At 42.4% G+C, this 22,553-nt stretch overlaps 1 protein-coding gene across 4 annotated transcripts in view; it reads right to left on the bottom strand.

Moving 5' to 3' along the window:
- CLSTN1 (calsyntenin 1) overlaps nucleotides 1-21,500 on the bottom strand; it is an 87,024-nt gene extending 65,524 nt beyond the window's left edge. For all 4 annotated transcript variants that reach the window (XM_036743089.1, XM_036743091.1, XM_036743090.1 and 1 more), the window contains exon 1: nucleotides 21,215-21,500. In XM_036743089.1, coding sequence (XP_036598984.1) covers nucleotides 21,215-21,344 — 130 coding nt within the window. In that variant the 5' untranslated portion in view covers nucleotides 21,345-21,500. The remainder of the gene's footprint in view (nucleotides 1-21,214) is intronic.
- Nucleotides 21,501-22,553: the final 1,053 nt, after the last annotated feature.

The raw sequence follows: 22,553 nt of genomic DNA, 5'->3' as shown, positions 1-22,553 counted from the left end.
TACAAATTTGGGTCCCTTTTGGCTGGATGTGAGACTTCTTTCCCTAGCATATAGCTTCTTTCTGCGAAGGAATGCCCCACCTAGCATGCTGCTGGCCCAATTCCATCCCTAAGGTCTATGGATCTCTGTCTGTCTCCCTATGCTGACCTGGGCTGGAAGAATAACTGATTTTTTGTTCTATTTCCCACTCAGGATTCGGTCTAGTGCATTTTCTAGATGTGTCTGAAAGAGTTATCCACTACACGTGTTTTTTAAAATCAACGTTCTTACTACATCCTGTACATCTGCCTACATTCATCTTTTTTCCTCCACAAAACTGTCTTTTTGTGTTGTTAGTATTTCATTCTTGCTACCTTCCCAACCCTCCCAGGCAAACTTTACCTGCAGATTTTTTAGTTCCCAAGATCCTCCCCATCTTTTCTCTGAACTCTTTGAAATCTGCTGTACAAAAATCTAGAGTGCTGATCAGACTATATTCCCTCTCCTCCTCTATCACAACTTCTCCTTAAGATCCCCACGATTTCCACTTCAAAAACCAATCACTCCACGGCTGTGACAATCAGGCCCAGAATACCTATTTCCTTGATGTTTCCTCTTAAAGGCTCCAGCAAATGTCTGGATAACTGAAGTGTCCTCATTATTCTGTGCAGCTCCCTGAATGCCTTGTTCGTTTCTTCTTTCCGTCCAAGGGGTCTGGAGGAGATGCCAATGACGAGATCACCTCTGTCTCTGCTTTGGTTTCTTCACCACTTTACTCTCGTCAACCCACTACCCCCACTCCATTTCCTCAAAACAGTCTATCTTTTCAACTCTCTCCTCCTTCAATCAACTTTTACTGAGCATAATGTGTCAGACACTATGGTAGGCAATGAGGACACAAATGCAAAACTGAGCATCTCCCTACTCAAGGAGCTTCCATTGTCCTAGGAGCATACATTTCTACAGGTAAGTACATATAGGATACATACAAAATACATATATAATGAATCGAGGTTGGGGCTGCACTACCAAGTAGGGCAGGGGTGGGGAACCATTTATGACCCTCTGGTCCCCAAGCGTGGCCTTTCAACTGAATCCAAACCTCACAAAACAAATCACCTGTAATGAAAGGCTGTAGGTTCTCTTCCCCTGCCGCCACCCCTGCCCCAGTATGGGAATCAGGAAGAGCCTTTGTCAAAAGTAACACTTGAGCTAAGCTTTGCAGGAATCTGAGGGTTTCCAAGAAGACAGCATCATGTCCCTAAGAGACATGCACGCAAAGGTAAAGAGATGATAGAAAGGGGCGCACAGGGAACACAGAAATCAGCGTGGCTGGAGTGTAACGTGCCTGAGGAGGCATAACATGCAATCAGCCTAGAAAGATCAACTGAGCCAGATTGGGAAGGGTTGGTTTTTTAATGTCAAACAGCACCAATCCTGGAGTCAGGAGAACCTGAGTTCAAATTCAGCCTCAGACACTTGACACACTTACTAGCTGCAAGTCACTTAACCCCAATTGCCCTGCCTTCCCCCCTGCAAAAAAAAAATGTCAAACAGATATGTTTATATTTTATCCTAAAGGAAACAGGAGGCCACTGAACAGCAGAAGAATAACTTGGTCAGGCCTCTGCTTCAAGAGCAACAACAAGCAGCTCCAGACTTCCAGCAGGCTCCGCTTCTGTCTCTCTCTGGAACCTTCCTCACCACCCAAAGCCTCCTCATCCTGCAACATCTACTCTGACCCAAGAACATCCGTAACTCTCTGAAGCCTTCTCACTCTGCCATACCAGAACCCCTCTCCCACTGGTGAGTGTCTTCTGGTACCTTCATCTGAGAGAGGGGCTCAGACTAATCAGCCTTCACTCCCCTCCCAGCTGTGTTTCTGACTCGCTCAACTTCACACCATGTCCCCACCTGGGCACTGTCATTCCTCCTACCTCCCTCTTGTGCACTGTCTTCCTTCGTTAGTTTGCAAGCTCCTTGAGGACAAGGGCTGTCGTCCTTGCTTATATCATATCCCCAGAGTTTAATACAGTGCCTGGGACATAAAGGTTACCACTTAATAAATGCCTGTTGCCTTGCCCTGCCAGCCCTCTGGAAGATATGTTAGAAAGGATGCAGAAGCAACAGTGAAGAGGCTATTGTAGTAGTTAAGGCAGAGTCCTGGGCTAAGGCTATAATGTAAATTGAGAGAAAAAGTCAGATAGGAGATATATCTATATTCCTTGTTACCTTTCTTATAAGAGATATAAGAAAGATAAAGTTTGAGATGTGCTTGGGACATCAAGGTAAAGACATCAAGCAGGCAGCTAGAGATGCAAGATGGGAACTGAAAAGAGAGAGAAGGGCTCCATATGCAGATGTGGGAGTCATATGCATAGAAGTAGTAAGAGCTGAATGCACACAAGCTGCTGATATCACCCAAAAGGTGCACAGAGAGATAAAAGCTCAAGAGACCTAAGAGCTGGGAATATGCATAATGAGCTTACAAGAAAACTAGGAAGGCTCATTCTAACAGAAAGAGAGCCACAATGAAACGGTGCCCCCCAAAATACAGAGAGAGGTGAAGATCCAGAAGGAGAGGACTGCCAACAGCGACAAGCACTACAGAGAGGTCACGAAGGACCAGTTGAGGAAAGGCCATTGGATTTAGCAGCCAAGAGCTCATCAGTGACCATGCAGAGAACAGTTTCCATAAAGTGAGCGACAAAAAGCAGATCGCAAGGAGCTGAGAAATGAATGGAAGACAAGAAGGCAGGGGAAACCAGTATAGACAGTTTAGGGGTTTTTATTTAAGAGTCTAACTGTGAAAAGGAAAACATACTTGATAGTGAGAAAGAACAGCAGGGTTAAGTGAAGGGGTTTTGTTTATTTGTTTTGTTTTGTTTTAGGATAAGGGAGATCAAAGAATGTTTACAGACAGCAGAAAAGGAGCCAGGGGATTAGGAGAAGTTAAAATTAGGGAGAAATCAAAAAGGAGATAATTGAAGGAAAAGTTCAGGGAAGTGACTAGAGGGATTGGTATCAAAAGCATTAAGTAGAAGACCCAAGCTACTCAGCTCCCAACCCACTAACCCATAACCGCACTATCCTGGTTGCCAAAAGCCAGTATATCTAGACTACTCAACACCGATTCAACCTAGCCCTTTTTCTCCCATTTTCCTTACTTGCAACTCCCAAACCAGACCTTCAGAGATTACCGCCCTGGGCAAGTTAAACTACTGAGCCTATGCTGTCCTGATTGGCGGGGACCAATGCCCCAGATCCAGCCCCACTTCATCTCAGGCATTTTCTTGCTATTCCCATCACCCCCTCCCTTTCCCCAAACATGCCAATGTTGCACCTTTTGCTCTAGATAGAATAATACCACAGCTTCTAGACAGAAGTAGTCAGTCATTTGCCTTACTGTTGCACTGACTATCCCTATGATTTCACGATGCACATTCCTTTTCTAGGCCACACACTCCCCATGTATTATAGCCCCTTAAGGGCAGAAACTGCCTCCCTTCTGCCTGTATCCCCAGACCTTAGCACAATGCCTGCCATGTAATTAGTGCTTAAAAATGCTTCTTCAGTCATTCAGGCATGTATTATCAATCCACAGAGACTGAAGCAGAAGAGGAAGCTGAGGCATGTCCTTTCTGAACTATATTCCAGACATGGCTCTCATTTCACCAAATCTCAGTAAGTACTATGAGGTCAAATCTAATCCTTCATTAGGCGCACTAGATCATTCATTCAAAAAACATGTCACTCACAAAGAAGGCAAGCCAGGCTAACAGAAGCAATAAAGCACCCTGAGGGAGAGATAGGCAAGTCAAAACACCACCACCATCCTGACCAGCATCTCAAATAAAGACAACTCGGGACCCTGAGCTCAACATATTTGGGAACAGCAATGCCTCCAACCTAGTGCCCTCAGCCATCATCCTGGGAAGGTGTACCCTAGAAACACTCCACACCATTACAGTCAAAGATATCCTTTCCAATTCTCAGATTTTGTGAATAAGGAACTTATAATCTCTTAGAGGAGATGCCAAAAGATCCAAAAGTAAGTAGAACACAAAATGGCATTGAAGAGGGGAACCGGTAAGACAAACAGGGGAATTTAAAAGGAAGAAGAGATCAAATTCAGATGGACAGATAAGGAAATACTTGAGGAGGTAGACCCTGCTGTACCTTCCTAACTCCTAAATACTCAAGGTCTACCTCAGTATTATTCAAAATACTGTGTAATTTCCCAAATGCAATGCAATCCAGACCTTCTCTTAAGCCCATCTTATTGTTCATTTTCTGTATCTAAGATATACATAGCATGCCCTAACTCAAATAGCAGCCCATCAAGTCTTCCCATTCTACCTTCCCAGACTCCCCCATCACTTCTCTCCATACTCTGCATTCAATCACAGCACGCTCCTCACTGCTCCTCACACAGGATGCTCTATCTCCCACTCCCTGCCTTCGCACTGTCTGCTTCCATGCCTGGACTATCCTTCCTCCTCATATGAACCTCCCACAATCCCTGGTTTTCTTCAAGCCACAGCTCAAGCACCATCTGAGACTCTGCCTGGTCCTCCCAGCTGCTATTACACCTTCTCCTCCAAGGTGACATTGGATCTTGTTGGTATCTTGTGTGTGTGTGTGTATGTGTTTATACACACATATACATATACACACACACACAGGTACATCTCCTCCCCCCCCAAAAAAGTATATTCTTTGAAAACAAGGGCCATGTTTAACATCTGTCTTTGCATCCCCCCCAAAATGAAGTTTTGTGTCTGACACACAGTAGGCACTTAGGTCTGGGAGTCAATCTTCCAAAGCACACTCAATACTAGTATAGATACAATTATAAAATACACATTGAAGAAATAAAGAACCTTTAATTGGACAGATATTCAGTGCTCATGGCTGGGCCACATTAATGTAATAAAAATGACAACACTATCAAAGTTTACAAAGTTGATGCTGTAACAAACTATTAAGAAGATACCCTACAGAGCTACATAAGATAATAAAATTCACTGGAAAGATCTACGGTATTCAAGGAAATGATGAAAAAGTAAGAATGAAGGTAGAATAGCACTTCCAGACTTCAAACTGTATTGTAAAGCTGTACTCATCAAAACTATTTGATAATGGCAAAATTTCAAAAATAGAAAAATAAATCAATGAAATGGATAAGATAAGGAAAAATTAGAAATAATTAACTCAATAATTTAGTTTGATAAACCTTCAAAACACAAATTATCTGAAAAAAACTTTCTATTTGACAAGACTGCCAGGAAAAGTGGAAAGTAGTCTGGCAGAAAATAAGAGTTAGACCAACATCTTATACCATATACCACAATAAACTCAAAATACATGTATGTTCAATATTAAAAACCACATTACAAAAAAATTAAAAGAGATCCAGATAGATTCTATAATTATGACCACAGAATGAATTCCTGACCAAGGAACAAAGCCAATAACAAATGGCAAAAAAGATAATTTTTATTACATTAGAAAAGCTTTTACATGAACAAAAGTAATGAAACTAGGATAACAGAAATAATTAACTAGAAAAAAATTTTTGTATCAAATATCTCCGATAAGGGTCTGACAGCCAGGCTAAAGGAAACACTAAAGGCCAAAGTCTGTTTTCTAATAGCTAAGTCATCAAAAGATATATTCAAACATATGTATAAACAGTTCTTGAAAGAATTGTAAACTATTAAAAATGTGAAAGAATACTCCACATCATTAATAGCAAGAAGAATGACAATTTAAAAAGAGCTGATGCTTCACCTCACACTAAGGAAATTTACAAAGATGACAAAAGATGGGAACAGTTAATGTTGGAGGGTTTGTGGAAAGATGGGTACACTAACTCACTGTCGGCAAGACTTGAAGTGGTCCAACCATACTGAAAAGTAACTTGGAATTATGGCAAGAAAGTGACCAAAATGTCCATACTCTGACCCAGAGATTCCAATGCTAGGAATGTACCCAAAGGAGGTAGATGACAAAAAAGGAAGGCCATAGTGACACCAAAATATTCACTGCAGCAATTTACACAGTAGCAAAAAACTAGAAACAAAATAGGTATCCATCGATTGGGAAATTGCTAAACAAACTATAATAAAAGAACGTAATGGAATATTATTGTGCTGTTAGAAGCAATGAACATGATACTGAAAAGCATGGAAAGACATGTTAACTGATGCTAAATGAAGTAAAAAGAAAACAAAATACATGGATAATATAAATGGAAACAGCAAAAACAAAACCTAATGCCACAGAAAAGATAGGAGAATACACCTCCCTCCACTCCTCTGCAGGAGGAGCAGTCCACAGGTGTGGAACAGTACATATAATATCAGACTTTTTCAATATGTTGACTGCTTTTGCTGAGAGTTTTTTTAACTTATTTCTCTGTTTTCTAATCTTTTTTAAAGGGAATACTCTCTAAGGGAGAAAAGAAGGGAAAAGAGAAGGTGAAAAACAAGGGGATATTCAAACAAAAAAATCAATAAAAATATTTTTCAAATAAATGCTGTATGATAATAATGATTAAACTTGGCACCAGTGAAGATATATGAGAAAGCCCCACTCCTGCTTCTTTTCAGAGGTGGGGGGAGGTGAACACTGGCTGTAATATCAGACTTTTTTCAATGCATTGATGCGCTGGTTGGTTTTGCAGAACCTTTTTAGTGGGTCCTGTGTGTGTTTGGACATGTATGCATTTGAGTCTATAATGATGGGAATGGCCAATGTGGGCCTTAAGAGTGTGCACAATATGCTCTGCCTGGTACCAATCCATAGAAACGCCTAGTGAGCCTGCTTCTGGAAATGTGTGATACCACATAACTGAGGAGCCCTCTCCGGTTCTGAGAATGTGTCAGTATAATGTGACTGTTGCCTGTGCACTGAGTAGAGATGAAAAGCCTTTTAATTAGCTGCTGAACCAGAAATTAGTATGCATACAAAAGGCTTGAATAGATGAAATCAATCTCTCTTCTCTGATGGTGAGCCAAGCAACAACTGCTGTAAGCCTCCAGGTAGGGAGAGAGGGAGCAATGTTGGAAACAGTACCTGCCACAAACACCTTATCTTCCCACCTGAGCCACCCTGAAGCCATGAATGCTGTAGCTTAGTTATCTGTCAGGTTAATTCCTGACTGATCTCAGGTGAATGAGTACCTGCTTGACCTATTCCATCAGTGAAATAACCCCAGCAGTTGAGATATATTCTGCAAGCAAAACAGCTACTGTCCATCAGTTCTGCCCCACCCAGAAATGAATTTGGCGGGGTGGGGTAAGAAGGGAAAATATTGGTCACCATTTTAAGTTTGAATTCACTCTCCCCAAGAACTGAAGTGGTTGAGGAGAATGAGCTCTTGGTTTTAAAGGTTTTGAAAATTTTTCTATTTTTGGCTTTGCTATATCTTCTCAGTAAATATCCCTTTGTAATAACTATTTGATGTTAATTGGTTTGAGGAGTTACCAACTGATGTTGTGGCAATAATGACTGGCAATTGATATTGTGGGGAAGGGGGACACTGAATGAAAGATCATGAGCAACTGTACTGAAGAAAGACATCGCCTACCTCTCAAAACTCTGAGGGGAGAAGTAGCCAGTTGCACTTTGGGAATGCAAATCTACCAGTGTTAGTGGAGGCTGGAAGAGTGAGCCCAGAGCCTCTATTTGCTCTGTGTATCATTAGAATGGAAGCTCCTTGAGGACAGGGATTGTTTTTGCCTTTCTTTATATCCCCAGCACTTAACACAGTGCCTGGCACATAGTAAGTGCTTCATAAATTCTTGCTGACTGACTAGTATGGAATTTATGACCTCCTAACATCCTCACGCCCACAACAAAATAGTTTCTGTTGTATTCAAGAAGACTGGCCTGAAAATGCACTGTGGATAACTTATGAGTCAGGGCAGTGGGAAGAAAAAGGAGGGCAATAAATAAGAAAAATCTTCACACAGGATAGCTGGTGGGAAGTCTGCTTGTGATGCTTCACCTTTAAACCATGTACTCCCCATATGGTGCAGAAGCAGATTTAGGAAGGACCAGAAAGTCCCATCTCAACCTGACAGCCATCTTCTTTGCCTTCTCCACAAGTGGCCAGCCAGTTTCCACTTGGATCACTGCAAAAGGTGACCCACTCAAGGCCTCTCAAAGCAATCCACTCCACTCTGGCCAGCTCTAATTGCTAAGAACATTATCTTTATATTATAGGGTCTAAATATGCCTCTCTGCAATATTTCTACCCACTGGCTCCTTATTCTTGACCTCTGGGGTCAAGTAGAGGAAGTTAGTCTATCTTCACAATGACACCCCTTAATACATTCAAAGACAGATCAAAGTCTTCTCCAGGCTAAGTTTCTGCAACCAAATGAAAATTTATATCCTATTCTAAGACTTAGCCTATTCTAAGATTCTTAGAAGAATCTTATTAAATGACTATTAGTTAAGAAGCAAAAAAGATCTCAGGTACTTTGAGATGGAGTTTATCTAAACCTTTGCTAAATAAAAACGCCTTTTATAAGATCTATGAACAATTACCAAATGGAAAGTCAACAAGCACCGTGTGCCAGGTACTACACTAAGCCCTAGGGATACAGAGTAAGGCAAAAACAGCCCCTGCTCTCAAGAAGCTCACAGTCTAATGGGGAAGATAACATACAAACAACTCTGCACTTTCAAACAAAGCCGAACTCGAGTGTAAGATACACAGTCAACTTCTTAGTCAAAAGATTGTCCATTTAATAGAGGCAGCTAGGTGGCACACTGGATAAAGCTTGAGATTTGGAGTCAGGAAGCCCTGAGTTCGGCAGTGTGACCCTGGGCAAGTCAAAATATCTCTGCCTCAGTTTCTTCATCTGTAAAATGGAGAGAATAGCACCTACCTCTAGTTGTCGTAAGGATAGAATGAGTTAACATGAAACGTGCTTTACAAACCTTACAATGCTAGCTATTATTTTCAAGGCATCTTGTAACTGGCATGGTTCCAGACAAAGAGTATCCGTCAGAGTAGCTCTCTTGCTGAAGGCATTCTCATCATTTACTACTCTTTCAATAATTTTACCACAGGGTGGGCAGAGCTAGGACATGATTTTCAGATTGGTCTAATTAATTTTATTAGCTATATCTAATTGTTTAAAATTAGTGACAAACTGTAATAAGGAATAGGCAAGGATTTCAACTACTTAGCCCAACACAATACATATCCTGACAGGTGCGGGTGGCCACAGTCAACCATTTGCAAGCCTTCCTCCTCAAGATGAGTGATCCATATCACCATGGGATACAATTACCCTATATCTGAGATTTGTCCTCACATCCTTGAGGCTACTGGAATACAAAAATGCTAAGTACTATTATCATATATCCTATGAGGAAGCTTGAGCAAAGGGGAGGTTAACAAAGTGACAGCTTTACACAGAAAACTTGTCAGTGCCTTAACTAAACATTATATAACAGTGCTAAATAAGCTCTGCTGGTGGTTCGTCCTCAGTTCCCATGGCTTCATTATCATCACAATAGAGATGACTCTGCTCCTAATCTCTCCTGAACTCCAGTCCCATTGTTCCCAATAGCCTACTGGACATCTCTCTAAACCTGAATCGAAGTCCTCTATGCTTCTAAAACTCCTGTCCAAAACAAAACTACCTGCTCTTCCCCCAAACTTCCCCTTTTCTGTTGAGGACACTGCCATCAACTTTATAACCTGGGAACCATCTTTGACTTTTTCCCTTTCTCTCTACTCTCCCCATCCAATCAGCTAACAAGACAGTTCTGCCTCCATAACATCTCCCACTGCAGTCCTCCTCCATTTATACAGGCTCTGACCCAATTAAGATCCCCCCCATATCTTGTCTGGGCTATTTCAATCTCCCCCAATTGAATTCCTGGCTTCCAGTCTCCAATTCATCCTTCAGACAACCACTAAATTGATGTTCCTAAAACACAGATCTGACCTTATCCCTGCCCCACCCTCAAAACTCCACTGGCTCTGAAGTACCCCTAAGAGAAAATATATAATTCTCAGCCAGCCTGGCATTTAAAGCCTTCCACAATGTAGCTCTTTTCCAGTCTTATTTCACCTCATTCACCTTCATAAACTCTGCTCCAGTCACACTGATCTAGCTGTTCTGTCTAGGCTAGCTGTGCCTTTATAAGACGTGGTGGTCCACCACATCTGGACTACACTCTTCCATTTTCATCCTGAAGAAGCCCTGGCTTTCTTCAAAGCACAGGTCAGGCCCTTCCTGATGACTCTACTTATCAGTTAGTCTTTTCTCACTTTTGGGGGTGGGGGGCTTTGGCAGGGCAATTGGGGTTAAGTGACTTGCCCAAAGTCACACAGCTAATACATGTGTCAAGTGTCTGAGGCCATATTTGAACTCAAGTCCTCCTGACTTCAGGGCTGGTGCTCTACTCACTGCACCACCTAGCTGCCCCCCTTTCTCACTTTTGAGATTACTTTGTATGTACTTAGTCATATATTTGTTATAACCTCATTTCTCTCTCATACACACCACGTAGGCTCCTGGAGGGCAGGGACTGATGTGGAGTAACTTCTGCCCATCCACACTTTACACAGAAATTCATCACCGTCCTTAACTATGTCTAAAACAGGTTAATTGAAAAAGCATTACATTCTTCATTTCAGAGTACAGTAGCAAACTTTTAAACATCCCTTTGTAAATACAAGTCCATCTTCCATAGCAGCCAATGATATTCCTAAAGCGTAAGTCAGGTAACAGACATCACTCTCAAGCTCAATAAACTCTGCCGGATCTCCCTCCCTCCTGCCTTTAGGATCAAACACAAATACCTCTGTTTGGCACTGAAGCCCTTTACAAGATTCTAAACTCCCTTTCCAGCATACGTCATTGCCCGTCACACACTGTAACATCAAGCCAAAGTGGCCATCTTGAGGGTCTTCAAATGCCATTCCAGCTCCCACCTCTGCATTTTTGCATAGTCTGGTCCTGACTCGTGGAATGCCCTCCTTCCCCCTGCCATCTCTTTGAATTCCTAGTTTCCTTCAGAACTCAGCTGAAAAGCCACTTCCTTTTTCATGCCTCCAAAAAATTAGCTTGTATTTACTTCTGTATAGTTATGGGAGGACATGTTTCTCAACAACAGAATATGAGCATTTTGACAGCAGGCCACAATCCATTTTTGTCTTTAACATCTCCAGCATCTAGCACAGTGCCAGGCACAGAGTGCGCACTTAATGAGTGTTTATTAACTGAGTGCCATAAATAGAAGAACTTGTGCAAAATCACTCTCAAGGTCCCTTCAACTGAAGGTTTCATTCTACATGAATTATCCCTAAATAATTAACTTTTTTAAAATTATGAGTAACTTAAAATTAAAGTACTACACAAAGAAAAAGAAAGATAATGGGAAGATCTCAAAAACATTAATATTCCTATGAAATATAAAAGGCGGCACATTTCAAGTAACTCAAATATAAGAAATAAGATTATAAACCACCTTTTGTAAAATGCCCACCTTACATTTAACTAACTAAAGAAGATTAGTGGAAAAAGAACCACCCCTCAGCTTCACCCTCAGGAAGATCTGGATTTAAATTCAATCTGCCACAGAACTGTCAACGTGTGACCCTGTATACAACCTCTCAATGCCCTAGGGAACTTTCTAAGACTGCAAATTAAAGAGCAGTTGAGAGAGGGAGTTTTCTCACAGTGAGTTCCTTGAACTAATTAAATCACAGACCCCCAAAAAGCTAAACACACACAAAAAACCCCCAACTAATCAGCATAATCAAAAATCATCAACTGTTAATGGCTTCTAAACTATCTAGTGTTTCAAATACTCTACATCCCCTGTTCCTGACTTCAAGCCAGAAGTTCTCGTTCCTCAGTACTGAATGTCTACTTGAAATATAATTAAGGAGAAATAATCCACCCTATTTAAGCTGCAACAGAAATAAAGAAACATTTTAGCTGGCCCATCCTAAGATAAATTCAATATCCTGCCACCCCAAGGGTCACTGCCGGAAATGCAATTAGATCTAGGTCATACCACAAAAGTTCATTTTGAGGCAAGTAATTGAAAAAATAGACTGCTGTAATAACCATGGTGTGTAAGAAATGACGATAAAATGCATATAATGACCAAAGGCACTTAAGGAAATATATCTTCATCTATATCCCTAAATTACCAAAGACAAACTCCAGACAAACTGCTGTGGCTGACACAAAGCCAGAAGAGGCAGCTAACATGCCGAATGTCAGCATCAGGCTCAAAAAGGATCTGTGTCCACTGAAAATGGTCTAAGTTTAGGCAGAAGAAACGTAGTAAGGGTAAATTCAAAATCAAATGCACAAGTATAAGTAGGAAAGGGGAGATGTAGCTTATGAGTAACTTGGGTGAAAAATTACATTAAGAATCAAAAATCTGGAATGGTCTCCTAAAAAGCGAATTCAATCATAAACCACATTAACCAAATACAGCACCCAATTCTATAAGCTGGTATTTATCACCTACTACTATGTAGGAGGCACCATATTAAACTATGAGAAAATGAGACAAAACTAAAACTGTCCCTTGCATTCTGCTGAGGAGATAAAACATCTAAACAGATGAATACAACATAATTTGAGGGAGAGGACAGTAGTAACTAGAGGGCTCAAGAAAGACTTCCCATAGGAGATGGCATCCACATTGTGCCAAGAGAAGCAAACATTCCAGAATATTCTGGATGGGACCAAACAATGATGGGACCAAAACAGTAAGACTTTTGACAAATCCTTACTTCAGTTTCCTCCCTTACCCCTCCTACCATCAAGAACAGACCATACAGTAAACAGATTTCATCCAATGCTGTGTTCCCCTAGCTAAAATAGGACATCTATTCATTGAAAGCAATTGTGTTCTCAAAACCAGCACCTTATAAACAAAAATCTCTGTTCAAAATTAATTTTCCAAAGCATCCCAATTTTTCCAACAGCAATGCTGATCCTTCAAATTTAACTAATCTATGGTATCAGAGCATTAGAAAATATAAGATAAGATATAAGATAAGAAGATCTTAAGCTATAAAAACTTAATTAGAATGTTCATTAGGATGGACAGCTCTACTTATTTTCTGTTTCACTAAACGTTTATCAGAAATTCCAGTAACAAAATTTTTTTCTAAAATTACCAATTTAATCTTACAGTGCCTCAGGGTCAAGATTATGATTAAAAAATTAATGTAGAATATTTTAAATACACATGTATTTAGTATATATACTTGTATATGAGAAAAAATATATGTGTACATATCATTCCTCCATCCCCTATAGAATGTAAACTCTTTGGGGGCAGGAACATACTAAGTATTTAATAAATGCTTGATGATCTACTGACACATAGAATACAGTATTGACTCTTAGAAGTTGCTTTTTCCAAAAGATGTATCATATTTTCTTCCTTGCCTTTTTCTCCTAAAAGTAAAGAAAAACTTTCTGATTAAGATTTCACTACAAAGTATTGGATTGCCAACATTCAGTATCAGTCATAATTACTTTATTGTTTCTTTACCATTCTCTCCAGGGTCAAATAAATTACGTTAACAATAAAATACTGCTTGAAAAAAATCCACATTAAATGCAGTATTAATGTCTGTATCTTCCATTAAAATTTCCTCAAAGTTGTTGTTTCTGCATAACATGAGGTAACTGTAATTAAAGAAGCATTTCTAAATAAGCTGAAAGATGCTGCCTTAAATAACAAACCCAGAGAGCTCTAGAAGTCTCTCAAATCTGCATGTTTACTAATGAGAGGAGAAGACAGGATTATTCCCCCATGTGACTTTGAAGGCTAAAGGATCTTCAGGACTTAACACCCCTAATTCTGCAATCTTGTTCAGCTCTTAATTTAATAGATTCTTACAAATTTACAGTAGCTTATATTAGAATTTCCAAAAGGAAGTTCAAGCGGCTTGTTGTCTGCACAAGTTGTAGCTCTGACTTTCGACACATATACACCACAGTGCTATATCTGGTTTCTCCAGCTCTTCCCTCCCAAAAACTCTACAGGGCAACCTACGCATAGCTTGCTCACCTTCACTTTACAGGTGAGTACATGAAGGAGGCCGCCTCCAACTAAGATGGCTTGCCCAGTTCCACTAGCTAGAACTAGAACCCAGTGTTCTTGACCAAAGACAGTGCTCTTCTCATTACACGATGCTCACTGCTTAAAGAGAAATGGGAAACTTTTGGTCCCCAATAGACTCTCCCATATATGCTTGTAAACAAACAAATACAGACACCATTCAAATAATGACAAACATAGATAGGCTCAGCAGCAGGGGAAATTTTTGGTTTTCCCATCATTGTCAATACAATGTTTTTTCTTAACTGCCATAACAAGGGCTATGATGCATTTCCACTTAACTCAGCAAACCTAGCCTGCTCTTTGCTTTTCTGTTCTAAGAGCCCAAGTGGGAATCAAACCCAAAGGAGCCTCCTACAATTAGAAAGAGACAGACACACACTTGGAATACCAACTTAAACTGAAGACAACAGTGATCAAATCAAATATTGAATCCTTAGTTCACCTGTGACCAACATGAGACCATTACTAAAAACAGAACAAGAAGCAAGCCATTAAGAGTTAAGATGGTAAATGAAGTCATGGAGCATTTTTGGTCCACTTCTTTATGAACGCATTGTAGGAAAAAACACAATCTCTTTTCTATTCAGTATCTTTTTATTTTCCTATTTTGCACTATAGCTGTCTAATGCATCTTTGGCCTTCTTGTGACACCATATGAAACAAAGAATGTGCCCTAACCAAAGAGAAAATGGCAGCCATCATTTGAAGCACCAATTCTAGTCATCGGATAGAAATAGAGCCATTCTCAGGTAAAGAAGTAGTCAAAAAATATAGGAAGAGTGTTCAAAAAGAATTACCAATTATAAATGACCATATGAAAACATGCTGCAAATCACTAATAATAAGAGAAATGCAATTTAAAACTCTGAGGCTTTAACTCACATGAAAATTGGTAAAGATGACCAAAAATGGGAATGGCCAATGGTGAAGCTATGGATCGACCCGATGATTCTGAACATCAATTTGGAATTATTACACAAGAAAAGTGACTGAACCCTCCACACCCTGACACTATTCCCCACTACGAGTAAGAGGCACAAAGTCCAAGCTACACAAAAATGTCCAGAGCACCACACTCCATGGCAGAAGAATTAGAAACAATGTGGACACCAACCGAGCAGGGAACTGCTGAAAAAACCAACCATGGCAGATGAATGAAATGGAATATCACTGTGCAGTAAAAAATGACCGATGATAGGAACTCATGAATGCCTACAGGTTCAAATAAGCAGAAAGGTGGTACAGTGCTCACAGCACTTGGCCTGGAGTCAGAAAGGTCCAAGTTCAAACCCGGCCTCTCACATATTCTAGCTGTGTGGCCTTGGGTGCAAGTTATATAATGTTTGCCTCAGGTTCCTCACCTGTAAGATGGGTATAATAACAACACCTTGCCCTCCAAGGCTGCTGTAAGGATCACATGAGATCACATTTGTAAAGCAGTTACAAACAGTTCCTAGAACATAAGAGGTGCTTAATAAATGCTCACTATCTTCTTCACCATTGTCATCTCTATTCAGATGATTTCCAAATCTCATAACCAACAATCACCTCTCACCTATTTTCCAGACCTCCACCTGGATGTTCCGTAGATACCTTAAACTCATCATGGACAGAACAACACTCACCCCTCAAAAATCCACCCCTCTTTCATCCTCGCTTCTCTAGTTCTGTCAATCATTTTCCCCATCACCCAACTTCAAAACCTACAAGACTTTTAGCTCTCATTCACTCCCACTCCTAGCCAGTTGCCAAATTTTGCTAATTCCACCTCAATCTCTCTCCACTCCATCCCCTTCTAGTCCAGATTCTCATCACTTCCAGCCTGACCTGTATCCTGTATCCCTTTAAAATGGGGCACAGGGTGGAGGGAAGAACTGTGATGTAAGGAAAAGGAAAGCATATCTCCTAAGTCTTCACTGCTCGAACTGCACCTAAAAAATCCTGAAGTTTTGCAAAGCCGTCCAAGAAGAAAAGAAGAAAAGAACTGTCAGATCAGATGAGCACGCAGAGCAAATCTGTCGACTTTGCTATCTATCAGTAACATATAATGCATGTGTTCAGCAAATGCAAAGAATTCTGGAGACTGGTGGAAATTGGGCATGCGACAAAGTCATTCTGATTAGAATCAATCACCAAAAGCACCAAGTAATTTATGTTGCATAATTGATTTTCAGAGTACAGAGCCTGAAAAATAACATAGTTTGGGCTTGAATTGTTCTCTTTGCTTTTGCTTTGTCTTATGGGTTTGTAACCCATTTTTTTAAGTTGTTGCATTTTGTAAGTCACGGAACGTTGATCTCCAAAGAAATGAGACTAAATATGACTCAAAGGGAAATGGATGACAGATATGAACAGGCAACATGTTACAAAAAAGTAATTATGGAGAATAAGTGAGATAATAAAGGATTTTATCAAAGAAATGTACGGGGGGAGATGGATAGGTCACCACCATCCAACAGCCTAATGTGCTCCATTCGTATCCCTCTGACTTCAAGAGGAAGGGAGACAGGTTTCCAGCACATCAGGTGGAGCCCCAATAGCAACCCTGTAAAAATGTGAGAAGACAAAGACAAGGGTTCCATAGGGCAGGCAGGCAGGTATAAATGGGTTGCAACTTGGATCTGTGAAGAGAATCCTCATGTTGATGAGATCACAGATCCATATGAATATCTGAGCTTTTCTTTTCTTTCCACCTTCTATAATCAATTTTGTGACAAAGTCCATCATAAAGTACTGGGTACAAACAAGGAGTCTGAAGAGCTAAAAATATAATTATTGTCGATAACTAAGATTCTGATTATAAAACAAACACCAGGGGTCTGGTTTGAACACCAATCATCTTACACTACCAAATTTTTAAAAATTGTTTTGTGATTCTGATGAAATCCAGAGGCATTCATTTATAAACAGAACACAGCATATTTTAAAACACAATTAGAATTTTACAGGGCAAAATGGAATGAATCCACCCCACAAAAAGTACTGGCTTAAATAAAAGGAAATATGCAAATTGCTATGAAGCATCATTTACTGGGTCAGCTATCATATCTAACATTCTTTCCAGTTACAAAGCACTTATTTATAGTAATCATATTATTCTCAACAAGTTGTCTGTATTATTTCTAGATTTAGGGCAAAAAAAATCCATGAGTTTTTTAAATCAGATTTGTTATTTGGTACCACTTATAGTATGCATTTCTTTAAAATTTTCTTTTAAAGATTTTCTACCAAGGTTCCCCTAAAGTTTTAATTAAAAGCAAAGAATTCTGACACTGAAAAAGAAAATGAACCACTGATAACTCAACTAATGATCAAGCATTTATTAAACAATTTAAGAGGAGCATCAGGGCATGAACAAAAGAACTGAACTTAGGTCAGGAGATTGGGGATACAGTCCCCACTGACACTTACTAGGCTGTGTGACCATTAACAAGTCACTTGACCATCTCTGTGCTTCAGTTTCTGAAGCTACAAAATGAGCCCACTACCAAGGAGGCACTCAGCTCTAAAATGGTACTACCAAGCAGTGCTTATTACTGCTGCCTCATGTCCATGTCCCAAGAGTTGTAGTGAAGAAAGATCTTCACAAACACGGAAATATCGTATACATATCAGCCACTACTGTTATTATCATTATAACTGAATATTGTAATTTTGAGAACAAATCGATTTCCCTAGGACAATATCAATTTCTTAAACACAAAAACATGCTAGGAAATGTTGGAAACTTGGGTCCAGGATATGCCTTACCCACAAACTGTGTAATGCACAGCTCACTAGCTACAGAAGACTTGATTTTTTTTTCAGAACCACAATTACAAATAAAACTGACATTTAAAATTCTTCATAAAATGACAAATACTTGTTAAAGTACAGTATTTTAATATTCAGTCCATCCTTCTGTTCAGCATTTTGTCATATGGTGACTGGCCTAGCACCAATGGTTTAGAAATTAAATTAACCAAGTAGCTGTACTCCAAACAGAAGAGTTGTTCAGAAGGTTACACAGATTCTCAGAGATGAAAAGTTCATATATTACTAGAAATAAGGCCCTTTTATTTTCAACATTAGGAAGACATCACAAATTGTACCTGTAAACATAAAAACCATCCTTGAAATAAAATCGTGTGTAATTTACTTTTATTAGCATGAGACACTAGTCTCCTGACACAAGTTGAAGAAGGTAATGATGCAGACCAAGTGATTTGTCCTTTCAGAAAAGCTGGCAAATTACACAGAACAGTGGTTACAATAAAATCCTAAGAGCTAGCACAGTCTTGGGAGCACAGTGAAAGGTATAATGTGGGGAAGGGGGAACAGGGTGTCCTGCATCAGACCACATGTGGGATACTACCGACTTCAGTTCTGCCCATACTTCAGTAAGGTTAAGAGAGGAACATAAGTTGGAGAGGGCCCACAGAGGTGTGAGCAGGCTGGTGAGAGCGCCTAAGAGGATCAGGAGGATGGCTCTGTCTTCAATGAAATGCATGCTCCATCTTCCCAACAGAATGTTAGCTCATGGTCAAGGGTAGCTACAGTTTAGATCTTGTCCTTGGGGCCTCAGAGAATAGTATATCACAGGCAATTAATGTTTCTTGAGTTGAAATGAATTCAAGAATTCCAAGGGCTGTTATGTGTAAGAGGGCATTCTAACGTAGGAGCGATGGGTATGTTAAGATCTAAGCTGTGTGCAAAAATGTCCTCATAATGACAACAACTCTCTACAAGAGGAATGGGCAGCTTCAGCAAGTGGCAGGGTCTTTAAGGAAAAGCTTATAACCACTCCTGCAGGGTAGACACAGATGGCCCCTTCCCACTATTAGATGATGTAATTCTATGAATACAATTTCATGGTATTTCTATCTGTAAGCCCACAGTAATTAAAATGCTCAAGAATGGAAATGCATATTAAACTATATCTCTAGAGCCACAGCAACTAATTTATGGAAAAGGGTGGCGAGTAAGCAAACTCCTTAAGAAAAAATATATTTTTGCCAACCAGAAATCGTATCACTAAAACCATTATAACAAAAAAATACCAATTTACTTTCATAATCTTTTCCAAGGCTGATAATAAGCTCTAACATTTAAATACAGTATCCAAAGGTAAAAAAATTCTGTAAAATATTTCCCAAGAGAACTAAAAATAAGATAGTACGTTGGTTAAGTTCTCAAGTCTAAGTTAAAACTTAGTTTTAACATAACTTCTTTTTTCTAATCTATATTGTAAATTGAAGAAAAATGAGATACTTAGTGGACAAAATCTGAATGACAGTCAACCATGTTTGAGATGTGATGAGAATTTAAAAGTGCGGTTTATAATTTTCAATGCTATGAAAAGAACATGAAACAAAAGGTGCATTTCTCTTCTTCTGCTATTTAATTTGTGAACATTATACTCTACACCCTATAAGTCAAGCCCCAGGAGAAAAGAAAAAAAGAATTTATAAGCCTAATAAGTTGCAATTTATTTCACTTTTTAAAACACCCCCAAAATTCCTCCTCCATTTTTAACAGCTATTCCAGAATCAGAAGCACCCATTTAAAGTACTTTCTACAGAATACATCTGGATTACTTCACTCCAAAGCCAAAGAGATGCTTGCCATTCCAAGATGTATTCAGTGGTATATCTGCAATGCGTAAGTAAGCTTTCCCTTTGCAAGATCAATCAATATCAAAAAGGATGTAACATTTAAGAGGTTCCGTGCTTAAGGTTCAAAATCAAATGATTAACTAAACAAGAAATGTTATTTGCCACATTATCTTTAAAATAATTTCGGCTCCACATTCCCAGGGAATAGAGACATCTAAGCTCTTCCACAATCCAAAATACCATCAGAAAAAACCGCACCAAGCAGTTTGGGGGGGGGGGGGGGAAGGAAAGCTGGGGAATTTTCCAATGCAGGACAAGTCCACAGTTGTCGACCTTACTCACGACTTTAACCTCTTCTCTTTTTCTGGCAACACATTACAACCCATATCCGTCTATTAATTTGAGAGCAAACGACCTTTAAAGGGTCAGGGGGAAGTGGAGTTCGATCTGCCCGAGGGAATGTAGATCTTTTAAAGAAATGTGGGGGAGCAGTGCATGGCTATTATATAAGAACCCAATTTAAAAAAATGTTTTGGATGTATGCACCCAGCGAATTCCAATGACCATACGGCCGAATCTAAAGCACAATAACGCATCTGTGACAGGCCCTAGCAGAGGAAAGCTGGCCGGGCAGACAGGAGGGCAGTGCCTGGCCAGGCCGGTGAGTTGGTGCAGGGCAGATCTCGCGACCCTCACCCATCAGCCCGCACTCGCCGCATCTCATCCATCCTATGTCCGTGTGCTCGCGGCTCATCCCCAGCCCCCACCCCGGTGACGGTGGGCCGGGAGGTTACAGCGAAGCCACGAGCCTTCCCCCCAGACCCCCCCATCTTCCCCGGGGCGGTTTAACCATTAACCACCACCACCACCAGCCCGCGCCCCGGCTGCTCCCCTCGCCCCAAAGCACCTGCACCTGGCGGGGAGGGGCGGGAGAGGGAGCGAGCAACACAAACACACACACACACGGCTCCGAAGCCACCTTTGCACACTCACGGCTCTAAACCATTATTGTCATTAGTCTCGTCCCCTTACACACACACACACGCAGCTCACACTCCTGGCTCCGAATCTGCCTTGCCATCATCACCCTCCTTAGTCTCGTCCCCTTACACACTCACTCACACGCAGCTCACACTCACGGCTCCGAACCTGCCTTGGCATCATTACCCTCCTTAGTCTCGTCCCCTTGCACACTCACACTCACACTCCTGGCTCCGAGCCTTAGCATCATTACTCTCCTTAGTCTCGTCCCCTTGCACACTCACGCTCACACTCCTGGCTCCGAGCCTTAGCATCATTACTCTTAGTCTCGTCCCCTTACACACTCACACGGCCCCAGAGGAGGGGGCGGGGTGGGGGATGGAGGAGAACGAAGGGGGGCTTCCCCCCCAGGCCCACCAGGTGCACGCGCGCGCACACCCCGCCGCCGGCCGGGGGGGGCGCCCCCTCCAGGTGCACGCCCCCTCCCCCTCTCCCCCCCACCTCCCCCGGCCCCGGCCCGCGCTCACCTCGCGCCGCCCAGCCCCCGCCGCAGAGCCCGAGCAGCGCGGCGGCCGTCACGAGCCAGGCGGGGACGGCGGGCGGGGAGCGGCGGCAGCGGCGGGGCGGCTGCGGCTGCGGCTCCGGCGGCGGCAGCATCTCGGGGGCTCCCGGCCGGGCCGGGCCGAGCGTCGGGGGACGGGCTGAGGCGGCGGCGGCTCAGACGCCGACCATGGGCCGCCGGCGGGCTGCGGCGGAGGAGGCCGAGGGGGGGCGACCGCAGCGCCGGCTCGGGGTCGGGCTCGGGCTCCTTCTCCGGGCGAGGGCGAGGTCCCGCCTGAGGAGCCGCTGCTGCCGCTGCCGCTGCCGCTGCCGCCGCCGTCGCCGTGACGATGCGCCCCCGCGCGCGCGCACGCGCGCCCCCGCGCTCCCTCCCCGCCTCCCTCGCTCTAAGATGGCGGCACCCCCCCCTCCCCCCAGCCGCAGCCCGGGCTCCTCAAGGGGGCGGGGCCATGGGCAGGGAGGGGAGGGGAGAAGCAGCGCGCGCACGATCGAGAGGCGCGGGAGCGAGCGCGAGGGCGCGTGCCCGACGGAGCCCTCCCCGGGGCCGCGGACCGGAGAAAAGCTGGATGGATGGGGCGGGCAGGGAACCGCGGTTACCACCACCACCATGACCGCCTTCGGGCATCGCGCCCGCTCCAGAGGCAGCACCCCTTAAGGGAGACCCTCTCTCTGCAGCTGCTGCTACGAGATGCTTGGGGGCAGGGGGGAAGGGGGACGCCATCCAGGCTGTCACTCAGTGCCTTGGGTTTTGCAGAGCGTGAACCTCCACGTCGCCATGCGTGTACCCTGAGGGTCTAGACCCTGCATTCACAGTGTCCTAGCCGGGGTGGCAGGTGACTGCAGCACCTCCTCCCCCAACGAGTGCTTCCAGCCTCTCCGCTGTAGTCCTGAACGCAGCCACATCCTTCACCTTTAAGCAGGCACCAGCCGGGAGACGGACATCGTCCACCCCAAGGGCCCCCCACCCAAGTCACCGAAAAAGGGTAATGTGGGCTATGCAAAGGTTTTCTCCAAACTCTATCCTGAAACTCCGGAATCCAATAGCCCGTGATGCTGAGACAGTGCTGGGAAAGAAGCCTAGAGTTAGAATCTATCTACTAAGCTTTTCAGGCATTTTCCTTCCTTATTTTTCCAGTGGTTTGGAATAGTAATGGATGCCAGACCTCCCAGTTCCCTTCCAGCACCAAATCTAGGAGACCACAGAAATCTAGGATACACAGAAAAGATGAAAAATTGTGTGGATTGATACTGAATCCCTAGCTGCTCTTTCCTGAGCCCCAACCTCCACTCCTCTAAACCAGGAAG

The sequence above is a fragment of the Trichosurus vulpecula genome, chromosome 2 (assembly GCF_011100635.1).
Source record: "Trichosurus vulpecula isolate mTriVul1 chromosome 2, mTriVul1.pri, whole genome shotgun sequence".
Lineage (NCBI taxonomy): Eukaryota > Metazoa > Chordata > Mammalia > Diprotodontia > Phalangeridae > Trichosurus > Trichosurus vulpecula.
The sequence above is the reverse complement of the archived record's forward strand: the minus strand, read 5'-3'. Positions and strand labels throughout refer to the sequence as shown.